General features: G+C 46.9%; 1 protein-coding gene across 3 annotated transcripts in view; it reads left to right on the top strand.

The window, feature by feature from the left end:
• The first annotated feature begins 1,267 nt into the window (after positions 1-1,267).
• FAM120A (family with sequence similarity 120 member A) overlaps positions 1,268-12,745 on the top strand; it is a 54,003-nt gene continuing 42,525 nt past the window's right edge. For 2 of the 3 annotated variants that reach the window (XM_080606497.1, XM_080606498.1), the window contains exons 1-3: positions 1,425-2,278; positions 7,134-7,380; positions 11,964-12,046. In XM_080606497.1, coding sequence (XP_080462623.1) covers positions 1,805-2,278; positions 7,134-7,380; positions 11,964-12,046 — 804 coding nt within the window. In that variant the 5' untranslated portion in view covers positions 1,425-1,804. Of the gene's footprint in view, positions 2,279-7,133; positions 7,381-11,963; positions 12,047-12,745 lie in introns of all 3 variants that reach the window. The other variant, XM_080606496.1, reaches the window with a different exon arrangement.

Raw genomic sequence — 12,745 nt, 5'->3', positions numbered from 1 at the left:
GAGCACATCCTTTAGCTGGTTTTGATCAAATTTTGTACTCCATTTGGTTGGCGAGTTGGCTATATGTAGGCATGTCCCATCAGGTGCTTTTTTGCACATGTATGGTGGTACTTGCTGTTTTGACCAAGTTTTGAGCATTTGGGGATCTTTGTATTTCTAAAGCCCTTTCTCCTTCTTCCTCTTTCCTTGTATTAGCAGTGCTGGTCTGCTACCATGCTTTGCATGCCTTTTAAAGCATTCTTATTAAGGCTTTTTATTTAGATGTTATCATAACATATGACGACTACTAAAAGAAAATCTAAGAAGTCTAAGGGAAAAGTAGTCTGAAAAAAATTATTTACTTAGGAACCCACACTTGGATTAGTCCAAAAACAGAGTTCTAGGAAGAACCACGTGTTTCTCATTGACTACTTCCAGAGCTTTTTCAGTACTCTTTATTTCAGCACCCTTACGCCGTACCAGACGGCCTCGGATACAAATACCCACCAAGCAGCCTCACGCTAGCATTGTGCAGCCTGGGAGCGAACCAGCCCCCTCCCTAAGGCGCTGCTACTCTCAAGCGTGAATATTTACTTCAGGTGCCAATGCAGCCTGACTGGAATCTCATTAACAATACATTTATCTCCTGATTGACAAAATATTAACATGAATATACAGCATGCGCGGCTTGACATTTTCTTACACACCAGAGAGGGCTCTGACACTAAGTTTATTACTTCAAAAGCAAACAGGCGATTTCTGTGGCGTGGGACGGCCCCGATCTGGGACTTTTTAACATTTCCCCAGCTCAGCCTGAAGAAAGCTAACTGCGGCCTGCCCCGGGCAGCAGAGCGGGTTTTGTCCCCGAGGTTTGTGTTTACACCCCTTTGCCGGCGGCAGCAGGCACTCGGCCGGCCCGCGGGCGACAGGCCTGGATTTAAAGCGCTTTTCGGACACTTTCCGGGCAGAGGCCGGCCGCGAGCCCCCCCGGCACCGAGGGGAAAGGCGGCGGGGCCGGAGCCGCCGGCAACAGGTGCGGGGCCCGGCTCGGGCACGAAATGGCGGCGGGCGGGGAGCGCTGCGCCCCGGGGGGCTTCTCCCCGCTCGGAGGGGCAGGGGTAAGGGAAGGAGGGGAAGGGAAAGGGGCCCCGCCACGGCCCCGTCGGGCTCCCGCCGCCCGCCCCCGCCGCAGCCCCCTCCCCTTCCCCGCCAGCCGCTTCCGCCCGCGGCCCCGCGCATGCTTGGGTTATGCAACGGCGGCGGCGGGCGGGCTGCCTGCGGGGCCGCGCCGCCCCACAGCCGCGGGACGGGGCAGGGCAGCGCCGGGGGCCGTGAGGGCGGCGGGCACCGGGCGGCGGCAGCAGCGGGGTGCTGGGGGCCGGCCGCTCCCTCCCGGCGGCGGCGGCGGCCGGGTGCGCGCCCCTTGCCGTGAGTGGCAGCGCTGCCCGCCGCCAAGTCCCGCCCGTTCCGCTCTCCCTGCTGCAGGCGGCGGCGGCGGCGGGTTGGCTTCCTGCGCGCTGTGCCGCTCCCCCGCCCGCCGGCAGTCGGAGCCGCAGCGGCAGCAGCCCGGATCCCCCGAGCCATGGCTCTGTGAGAGCAGCACATGGCGGCCGCAGCAGCCATGAGCCCCCCACTAATCCATACAACTCCCCGCTGAACGGCCGCCTCCAGCAGCCAGCGCTCCCGCCCGCAACCACCGCTCCCACCGCCCGCCCGCAACCACCGCCGCGCCGCCCGGCCCGAGCACAGACCCCGCCGCCGCCGCCGCCGGGCCTCCGCTCGCCCGCCCGCCCGCCGCCGCCGCCGCCGCCGCCCGGTCCTCGCCATGGGAGTGCAGGGTTTCCAGGACTACATCGAGAAGCACTGCCCCAGCGCCGTGGTGCCCGTCGAGCTGCAGAAGCTGGCGCGGGGCAGCCTCGTGGGTGGGGGCCGACAGCGGCCCCCGCAGACCCCGCTGCGCCTCCTCATCGACGCCGACAACTGCCTGCACCGGCTCTACGGCGGCTTCTACACGGACTGGGTGAGCGGCGGGCAGTGGAACCACATGCTGGGCTACCTGGCGGCCCTGGCCAAGGCCTGCTTCAACGGGAACATCGAGCTCTTCGTCTTCTTCAACGGCGCCCTGGAGAAGGCCCGGCTGCACGAGTGGGTGAAGCGCCAGGGCAACGAGCGCCAGACGGCGCAGCAGATCGTCAGCCACGTCCAGAACAAGGGCACCCCGCCGCCCAAGGTCTGGTTCCTGCCGCCCGTCTGCATGGCGCACTGCATCCGCCTGGCCCTCATCCGCTTCCACATCAAGGTGAGCGGCCGGGCCCCGCTCGGTGCCTGCCCCGCGGCTAACGGGGCCCGGCCCGGCCCGGGCGGGGTGGGGGCGCCGCGCTAAGATGGCAGCGGGGCCGCCCGGGGCACGGCGCTCCCCCAGCGCCGCAAAATGTCGCCGGGCCCGGGGGGGCGGCCCGAGTTTCGGCGGGGCGAGCGGCGCCGCGGCCTCGCTCCCGGGGGATCTGCTGTTTAAGACATCGCTGCCTTAGGGGGGGTAGGCGGTGGAAGCCCCGCTCCTCGCCCCCCTCCCCGGGAAGTTCGGGGCCTTCCCCGGGCGGGGCCGGGTTCCCCCTACCCCCCCCCGGCCTGGGCCTCGGAGGCCTCCGGTGGGCGGCCGCCGAGCGCCCAAGTTGAGCGGGCGGCCGCGGCGAGGCCCCGCGCCTCCATGTTCTTTCGGGGCCGGCCTCCGCCCGCTCCTCGGCCTCAAAATGTCCCTCCTCGGCCCCGCGGGCGCCCCGCAGGTGAGCGGCGCTTCCCCGCGAGCACCGCCGGCTGATGGATGGCGAAGAGGAGGAGGATTTAAAAAAAAAAAAAAAAAAGTATGAGGGGAAAAAAAAAAGAAAAAAGAAACGAGATGGATGAGTTACCGCCAGGCCCGCAACAAGTCCTACACTCCAGCTTGCCCAAGGCTTCGTCCCTCAGCCGGGTGGCTCCGACAGCTCCGCGGGCTGTGTGGGGACAGCCACCGGAGCCCCGCGTCCCCCTGCCCGCTGGGGGACCCCGGGCTGGGTGTCCCCAAGCCCTGGCGAAGCGGGACTGGTGCTGGGCCACAACACCCACTGCTGGTGTGGGACTGGGAGCCGTGGCCGTGCCTGCTGTAGCGGTTCATGGTCCTGGTCAGGCCACCAGCACAGCTCCGTGCGTTCAGGGGATGGGAGTGCTGCTGGGAGTTGGGGTGGTAGCGAGGACGGCCTCCAATCCGGGGGTTTTCTGATAGCTGGGAAATACTTGTGTTCTTCGAGCACAAAGTTGTAGGGAGCGTGCAGGGAAGGCATTAACCTTGCTCTTGTGGATGCACGATAAATCTCGGTTTGCTACTGAGACGTAGAGCTCCTTAGTAAAGGAATATATGGGCTCACGTAACTTTTTTTCTTTTAATGTGGATTCTTTGTGTAATGCAGTGTTAAAATACATAGTACATGATTCAAAGCTGACTGTTTGATTTTGATAGGAATTAGGCATTTGTAATGGTCCCAAAGTACACTGAACTAGTTAGTCGTTTAAATATCTTATGTTTCAGACCACATTAGTTTCTGGGGAAGTACCTTACATCCTAATAATGTCGCCTCGTTTGACAACTGTGTCACCTGTAGCACTTTGTTTGCTTTCAGGCTTAGCAGCAGCATTAGCTACTTTACGATTTCTTGGTAATAGGCCTTATTCTTAATCTCTAGGAACGGTTTTAGGAACAAGAGGGCATGTCATGCTGGGTCCCTTGTATAACTCTAATATAAAAAAAGGGGGGAGAGGGAGGTCAATTTTTCTGGGGGAGATTCGAGAGTGGACATTTGTTTTAGGTTAGCTTGTGGAGCTGACAAGTGCAAGTTACAAAATAGCGCTGGGGGAGTTTGTTGTTGTTAGGAGCATTTGTGCCATTGAACCAGCTCTGGGAAGGTCTGCATTGCACTGGTTCTCCCAGCTGGCCAGCTCTCATGGAAATGGGAAGGATGTTATACATTCCCATTCCATGCTTTACCCCTACAGCTCTTGAGAAACTGGATGCTGATTTGAATTGATTCATTTTAGGGTTAGGTAGTATATTTCCTGGTTATAGTACAGGATGTACTTTAAAGGTACTGTTGAACTTTTATCATATTCCTTTTCCTGTTTTTCTTATACAATTTATTCTCTTAATATATCAGCTTTACTGCATTTATCTTTCTGTCTGTAAACCTTACTTCAGTTTTATTCACATTCTCCCTCATGCTCACTTTCTAGCAACCCTCCTGGTGGGCAGACAGCAAATGCGGTTTGAATGTGTGATTTTTATTTGCATGTATGGGTGACTTTGTATTTACGTATGCACGAGACAGTTATCAAATTCTATTATTTTCTCTATTTGTTTTGAAAAGTTGGGTTTGAGAATACTGATTAACTTGAATTGTGAAACGGATTTTCATATTTTGAGGAAACAGTAGAGTCTTGAGTAGAAGGCTTCTTTGCAGACCTATGAACTGGCTATAAATTTAATCTATTTTGGTAATTAGTGGGGAGAAAAAAAGGAACGTATTTCATCTAGAACAATTATAAACCACTCGCAGATGGTTTCAGCAGGATGTAAAAATAACAGGTTCCTCCTAGTTATAATAAATATCCTATGGGTTCGTAGTGTAATTGTGACCTGATAGTTGTCTGTTTGGGGGAGGGGGAATAGTTCATAAAAGAACCCTTTTAATGCGAAGCATGCTTGCTGAAATTTAAACACTTCAGCAGAGCAGATCTTAACATCTTTCACACTTTGGTGAGACTTTGTTTTGTTCTCAGCATCTAAACGTGCATGTGCCTGTTTACTCATGCAGAATTCTCTCTTTCTGGTCCAGCATCACTACTGCTTACACAAGATTTAGTCTCGAAAACTGTTCCAAACTGCGGGCTGTGATTCCCCCCTCCCTGCCCCGGGTTGATTTTGACTTGTGCACGCTGTGTGGGTGCAGTTGCATCTTTGGGCTCCCCTCTGGTACGACCTGTAAGCTATCTATCCCGACTCTCACCGGGTTTGAGTTTTACATTGCAGGTTAGCTATACCTCGGTAAATATAGCTCTCTTCCGTGTGGCAGCTCAATTATTTGAATAGGGATTCCAGCATTACATAAACACTGCAGTTTCACGCTCGGAGCACGCTGTGTCAGATAGCTCTGTAAAATGGGGAGGGAAGGAGGGAGGGGACTGGTGCTGTGGAGGGGGAGGAAGCAGTCTGTAGGAGAGCAGAGCTGGCCAGGAGCTGAGTTTCCTCTCGTGTTGCCTGCACATCCATGTCACACAGAGCTGTAAAAGAGTTTGTACTCTGTTTTTGTAGGTATCTGTCGTGCACGCAAAGATGTTTGTTTTAAATATATGTACGTAATTTAAATTTATGTACCCTTTAAGGAAAAAAGCTATGGGAAATATCCTAATTTAAAACATACAAGGACTTGGAGGTGGGGAGAGGGCTGTGTTGCCCTCCCTGGGTTAGTCACTGTATAAATCTGACGTCTTTAAATTGTTCCTGTGGTATTTACAGTCTGTTCCTATTCTGCGTGCAGCAGGCACGCACATTTTGCTAGGTGACAGTACAATTCATTAGAAAAATGAATAGCTCTTGTGTTTCTCACAGAAAAAATTAACTTTGGAAAGCGCCGTGGTACAGTCCATCAAGCATGTCTCAAAAGAAGTAACATTTTCTCAGAACTGTAGGGCGGTAGCACGGGGAGCAGGGAGAGGTTAGGGTGCTTTCCCCTGGCGGCAGCATGGCTCCGAGCGAGGTGCGGGCTGGTGGGTGCTCAGGGCACCCAAAAAGGGGGCATCTTGTGAAGCTACGTGGGAAAAGCAGGATTTGCCAAGCCTCAGTGGATGCCTAATTCAGCGTCAGGTCCAGAAGGTGCCTGCGAGGCATGGGTGGAAGAGGAAGGGTCACTTTAAACTTGATGTTGGGCGAAGGGAGCCTGTTGCTGAGAGGGAGGTGGATGCTGGAGCATTTTGTGGGGCCGTGGAGGTGCAAGGCTGTGTGCTTGGTAGGACTTGTCTGCGGAGGAAGCACAGAGCTGCTCTGGCGCTCACGCTGTCGTTATTCATACATACCGTGGCGTCTGAAGCTAATGGTTTTGTGCGCGGCTATTTTGGGATCGCTTGCTATGTATGTTGTTAAAATGGAGTACCTAGCTGGGTTATACTGAGGCAAAACTCACGCGGGGATTTCCGAATATTCGCTAAACGGGTCGATGGGAAAAGCGCCGGGCATTAGGAGCACCCAGCTGGCGCTGCTCGTGTCGGGCTTGTAGGCAAGGAGTCGTCGCAGCGGTCCCTGCGGCACGTCGGGGCACGGGGCTGAAGCACTAACCCGGTGCCATGGGTTCGCCCAGTGGATTTTCCGTTTTGTTTTGATCTTGTCGAGAAGAAAGGCTTGCTTTTATATCTCTGACGGTAGGGCTTGGCCCATGTCCCCCCAGCAGAACATGTCTGTTCTAGTCATCCAACGGCCATAGCCTAAAATATGTGCTCTGCTAGGCAACATGAGCGGAGAGGTGCAGTTCGGGCTGTAAACCTGAGGCAGTTTGCACCATCAGAGGCAGCCGTGCAGAAACGAATGGGCTGTAGGGGGTCTGAAGCTGGGAAGAGGAGGCAATTAGGCTTCAGGGGGCAGGGTGGACATTGGAAAGGTTAAGAAAGTTACCCCTGTTTGTCTGGGGTTAGTTTGTTGCTGCTGGAACAGGGTTGTGAAACTTTAAAAGTGATGGTGTGGTGGGGGTGCTTTTCAAGGGGGCACCTTGGCTTGCGGACCTGCTCGAGTATCCGCAGCCTTAGGGTTGTTTCCCATGAGTTAATGCAGACATTGGTGCAGTAATATGTTTGGAGCTCGAGTGTTTCTGTTAATAAACAGTTACTTCAGATGAGTTTAGTGCTACGTAATGCCACTTCAGTGAGTAGGCTTCCAGAATTTTGCATTGTGCTGCCGAGCAGTCCTTACATCCTGTCTGAACATGCGATGTCATCGAATTCTTTAATTGCTATAAATATTCTGCAGGTGTTTCAAATACACATTTATAGTTTCAGAAAGACCTAATATATCATAATACGTGTGATAAATCAGTGCTGCAATTTAACGCTGTAGCTAATTATTCTGTCTTCCACTATAGGTTGCACAGAGCATTGAGGATCATCATCAAGAAGTAATTGCTTTCTGCAGAGAAAAAGGTTTCCATGGTTTGGTTGCATATGACTCCGATTATGCATTGTGCAACATCCCTTACTATTTCAGTGCCCATGCCCTAAAACTGAGCCGTAATGGGAAAAGTCTCACAACAAGCCAATACCTAATGCATGAAGTTGCCAAGCAACTGGACCTGAATCCAAATCGCTTTCCTATTTTTGCTGCTCTTTTAGGTAAGTGAAGTAATAAAAGAACTTGATGCTAATAGTTAGGCTTGTAATTTTAGTTTCTGTTAAATTATACACGCATATGTTAAAACATTTGATGAAGCATCTAGGCAAAGCTCTCCATTTGTTTTAGTCAATCCTGCTGGTCTTGAGGTTGCCTGGATGCTTTTTTTTTTTTTTAATGAGGTCAGGCATGCCAGATTTGTAGAGACCTGTGAGTGATGCAGACTGTGGCTGTCTAGAAACAAGAACAGGAAGTAAGAATTCTGCAAAGCTCTGCCTTGCCAAAATGTCCTCAGTGGTGGGGGTAGGAATTCAGGGCAGTTGTGGTTCTGCTAGTTCTGGTCTTACATGGCATGTGAGGTCTGATCTTAGTAATACACTTTTCAGACTGGGGAAGAGTATTTCTGGAGCAGACTTTGGATTGCAGGGGCATTTTTCCCCTCAGATAAATATTGGACAAATATGACAGCATATCAGCTGCACCAGGAATGTAGTATAGTCGAGTAAAACTCCACAGAAAGTGTGGATGATCAGCACCTTAACACTAGCTTCATTTGGATAGTTCTTTAGCCCTACTGCTTCTAATGGTAAATGGTGTTGTATCTTCAAGGAGCATAGATTGGAACAACATCAGTTCCACATCCCTACTGAAATGGAGCAATTTCAACACACTGTATTAGCACAGCTGTCTAAGGTCTAAGATGGAAGAGGGAACTAATGACTAATAGACTTTACTCTTTTAAATAAATCTTACTTTTGGAGTCTTCTAACTTTGATTTCAGTAAATAAGCTCAGAGAAGCCATATTCCTGATTATGTCTTACTGAACAAAAAATTAAGAAAACTGGATTTTATTTTCATTTTCACACTGACTTTGTATTTTAGTGTGGGTGCACGATTCTTTGAAAGCTCTGAATGAGAGAGGATATGTTATGCTGCTTTAGCATACTGATATTTTAATAGTCTTTAATATTAAATTGTTTCTAATCCAGGCAGATAGCTTCCACATTATGGAAAGAACCAATGGGTCTTACAATAGAAAGCCACAAGTGTTTGACTAGCTGAAGTTGTTTTTCTGTTACTGTGTGATTTTTCATACCAAGAGTGGTTACCTGCTTTCCTGGCTGTACGGAAGAATGGCAGATGATTGGCTAAGCTGCAATTTAAAACAAAAACTCTGCGTAAATTGCATGGCAGACTACTATTGCTAGGCTTTGTTTTGGATTCTATAAATAAGTTGTTGAATGCCAGTTCAATGAGTAAGAATTACTGTTTGAAAAGCGATTTCACAGTTGCAGATATGCGTTATAGGATTTATGTGAAGTACATGTTAATGATGTTATTTTAACTTGTAAGAGCTGTAGAGCTACATGGCCAGTTGAGCCATTGCTGCGTTATATGAAATGGAGTATGAAAAATATACTAGTAAAGCTTTTGAAGGTTTTGAAATTTTATGGAAGAAGCTCTTGAATATTTTCGCTTTTGATGTCTTATGTGACAAAATATTTGTTTGCTTTTAGGAGAAGGAAACTGAGGTAATTTCAAATAATTACTTAGAGATGTTGTGTAGCTTTTTTTCCAAATTAGTACAGAGGTTGAAAAAAACAGTTCAGCTACATGTTTAACTTTATGTATTCTTTTGTATTTCTTTTATGTGTGCATTCAGTATGAGTAAGCAGAATGGAGAAATGTTTATGAAAGACAAAGCTAGAACAGAAGATAATTTAGAGTTTTTACTGTGATTAGTATATTTTTTTTATATTAGTGAATAGTATGAAATCTAGGTATTTGGTGATATAAGCAATGATTATATAAGCCCACAACAAACAGATACTGTTTGGTTTACTGGCAACAGTTTTCAACTTTGACATCCTAAGGACTAAGTAGCTTAGTGTTTTAATAAAACCTTAAATGCATATAGGCACATAATACTGTGTAGTGTGCAGTATGTTTAAAGCAGAGTAGCGTATTCAGATCTACTATATTTATTTATTTTATACATGAGGGCTTGAATGACTTCACTGTTTATTATGCCTTTGTTCCTGTGGCCCTTTTGGGGGTCTTTTGAACTTCCTAAGTAGAATGAAGAAAATGACAATGGGAAAGGATAACTGAGTACTTGATTACGTAGAAGGTGTATGAATCTGTTGCGTTGCTCTTCGGTTCTGAGTGCAGCAGTATAACTCCCCGTGCTAGTACCTAGTTTTGGAATAAATGAGGAGGGGCTTGTGAAAAGACACCTAAGTGGTCAGTTAATAAAATGTTCTCAATGGCACATTCTTTGGGATTGAGTTTTATTCTGGTATACAAACTCTGTTGTTAAGTATCCAGCAAAATATTTTTCTGACTGTACCAACTAGGCAAATTTTTGAAGATTACTTTCTGAGATGGTTATGTATATACTATAGTTTGTTTATTTCTTTTTCCTTCTTACAAGTTTCCCTACAGAATGATTTTATAGTCCTAGCTTTATAATGTAATGAACATCTTTGTCATAGGTAGTCAAAATGCAGCCAAGATATTGTGCCCGCCGAGAGTGTGCTCTTAAAGTTTTGTCCTAATTGCTGCTGATGTAAACTGGGAGCTGATTTAGGTTCCTTTGTAAATTTTGATTCAAACACTTAAGAATGATTTATAAAAATAAAATAAAATAAAGCTTCAGCAGTAGAAAAACAAACACAGTGTGAGGTATAGGGCTATAATTCAGTGAACTGTTTAGAAAGGGCACTGGCTTCAATTAGTATCTAATTGCTTTAAAAAAACCTAAGGCATATGCTATAATAAGCCATTAAAATGGGAAAAATCAATATATGTTGAGGTTGTTCAGCCAGGTCAAGAAATAGAGGCTGCTTATGTAACGTTGATCTCTTTCCCATTGTGGCAGTACTTTGTAACGTGTCTAGTTATGTAGTCTTACTCTGTTTCTCAGTAAAATTTTAGAACCACTTAAGGTAAGTACAGGCATCACCTATTACCTGACTATAGAAGACACTGCTGCACTTCAACATACTGAATTCCAAAACTTGCTGTGCAGTGAGAATTGATCAAATGGTCAGACTGCCATGTATGTGTGTTCAAGAGGATGGAGTTAACTGACATGACAGATGGAGACCAAACAAGATTGAAGTTTTGGTAGGAGGAAGAGAAGCTCTGACTATTTTAGGATAATCTGCAGGAGTTACCATTAGTTATCACAAAACCTTATAGTGGCCTGGCTGTAGATGATTTTTTTCAGACCTGCATTATAAAGGCTGTCTAATCCTACCTTGATTAGATTAGTAAGAATGTGGCTGTTATATACAAACCTGTTGAATCTTTCTAATGTGAAGTTCAGGTTTAGCTCCTAATGAATAAAGATTGTCTCCCTGTTGGAGATCTCAGTTGGAGGTGAAATACTGATTGGATAAGAGTTCCTTCTCTGGAAGGCATTCGCTAGTCGCCAGGCAATGAACAGCTTTCTTCATTTTCACATGTTTCAGAGCATTAAGATCAAAGCCAAATATTTTATGGGCAAAATATTAAGAAAATAAACAACTGTTGTGATTGATTTAGCACTGTCATATTCTTTATGACTTAGGCGGGAGCTCAAGATATTGTCCAAATTGTGAAATGAAAAAAAAACTATCCGACCTGTAAACATACCGATATGAATGAGAACCGTGCATTTACTGCTAATCTGCTACTTGGTAAAAAACAAATTTTGAAAATACCCTCAAGTTTCCTACCAAAAGTGTAGTAATACATTGTCTTGCTCCTTATAAAGTTTGTATTCACAAACACTGAACTCTGTCAGTGGATGATTAATTAGTATTCAGTGAATTAAAATGTTCAAAATGTTTTCTACTAAGATTTTTTTTCCCTGAACATAATGTGCTTTGAAAAACAAAACAAAACAACCTTTTCAGTGATTTTACATTTGGTATGAACAGCTTGGTAAATATAGCTATCATCTTTGTTCATTGGAGCAACTAAGTTCCTAATTACTTTGATGCTGCCAGCCCAGGCTCTTTCCTAACCTGGTAGGCCAGGAAGAAAAACTTGAGGAACTGGGAACCTGCTAAGTATCACCAGAGCTCCTAGCATTCCTGAGGGTTAGATAAACCTGCCTGCTGGCTTACTGCTCGACCCACGCTGTGTAGCGGAGCAGGGTGTGGATTCCAGCGGCAGCTCTGATGTGCGTCGGTAACAGCACGTGCTGGCATGCAGGATGGGCTTTCCAGCTTGTCGGGGAGCAGTGGAGCCTTTTCATGCACTGTCGCACCTCAACTGCTAAAGCCTGTTGAGGATCCCATCATAAGATGCGTCTGAGGTAGACACCGTGTGTTGTGACTGGGTCTGTTGCTTCTCTTAAGTGAACTGGGTTTCCTGGAACAGTGCTCCGTGAGCAGAGGGAAGTGTGTTTTGCTGTAAGGATAGTATTTTGATTAGGATTTTCTAGAGTGACAAAAAGGATACCTGCAAGTTCAATCTGTCTTTGGTAACTCTTTATTGGGAATTGAGGACTACATATTTGTTTTGCTGCATGTGGAATCAGTGTGTAATGTTTTTAATGTCTACATCTTAAATAAAGTTCTGTCTTTATTCTAGGTAATCATATTCTACCTGATGAAGATTTGGCTTCTTTTCATTGGAGTTTACTTGGTCCAGAACATCCACTAGCTTCACTTAAGGTACAAATTTTATGCAACTACTAGCAATTAAACTAAAATCAGTCATAACAGTTAATCAGAGCAGTGTAATAGATTAATATTTTAAATGAATTGTGAGTATAATAAAGAGCAAGAGGAAGCTTATTCAGAATTGTGATAGCCTGCCGTAGCTCGTGCAGATTTTTGAGTCAGAGCAGCTATGCAGGGCTCTTGTTCTCAGTCACCGTCTGGTGTCCCTGCCCCTCTGTTGACTGCAGAGTATACCTGGGGTGATTAGCCTTACCAGGCTAAACTTAGCCTTTGCGATCCCCCTCTGTGCCCTTCAGCTCCGTGAGCCATCCACCCAACAGCTTCAGTGTGTGGTTTTACTTAGAGAATGTAGCTTTTTACATGCTCTTACTTCCTTTTTTTAGGATAATTTTTTGTTTAGTCATGTTCTTCAACTGTCAAAAATAATTAGTAGGATATCTTCCTACCAAATTCTTTTATTTTCTATTGGTCCGAGTTTGTGTGAATTTGTCAGTTATCTGCACTTCTTGAATTACAGTGTAAATATACCAGAGTTGGTTGCACGAGAAAGTCAATGTGGTCTTCTGTAGATTATTTTTTTTGAGGCAAGTGGCTTGTGTCTGATGCTCTTAGTTTACAGTATGTCTGTTCTGCTGCTTAATCACACTTGCTTTGTGCATTTGCCAAACAGCTATAAAAGGGAAACTGGAC

This window comes from Anser brachyrhynchus (genome assembly GCF_964034855.1).
Source record: "Anser brachyrhynchus genome assembly, chromosome: 10".
Lineage (NCBI taxonomy): Eukaryota > Metazoa > Chordata > Aves > Anseriformes > Anatidae > Anser > Anser brachyrhynchus.
The sequence above is the reverse complement of the archived record's forward strand: the minus strand, read 5'-3'. Positions and strand labels throughout refer to the sequence as shown.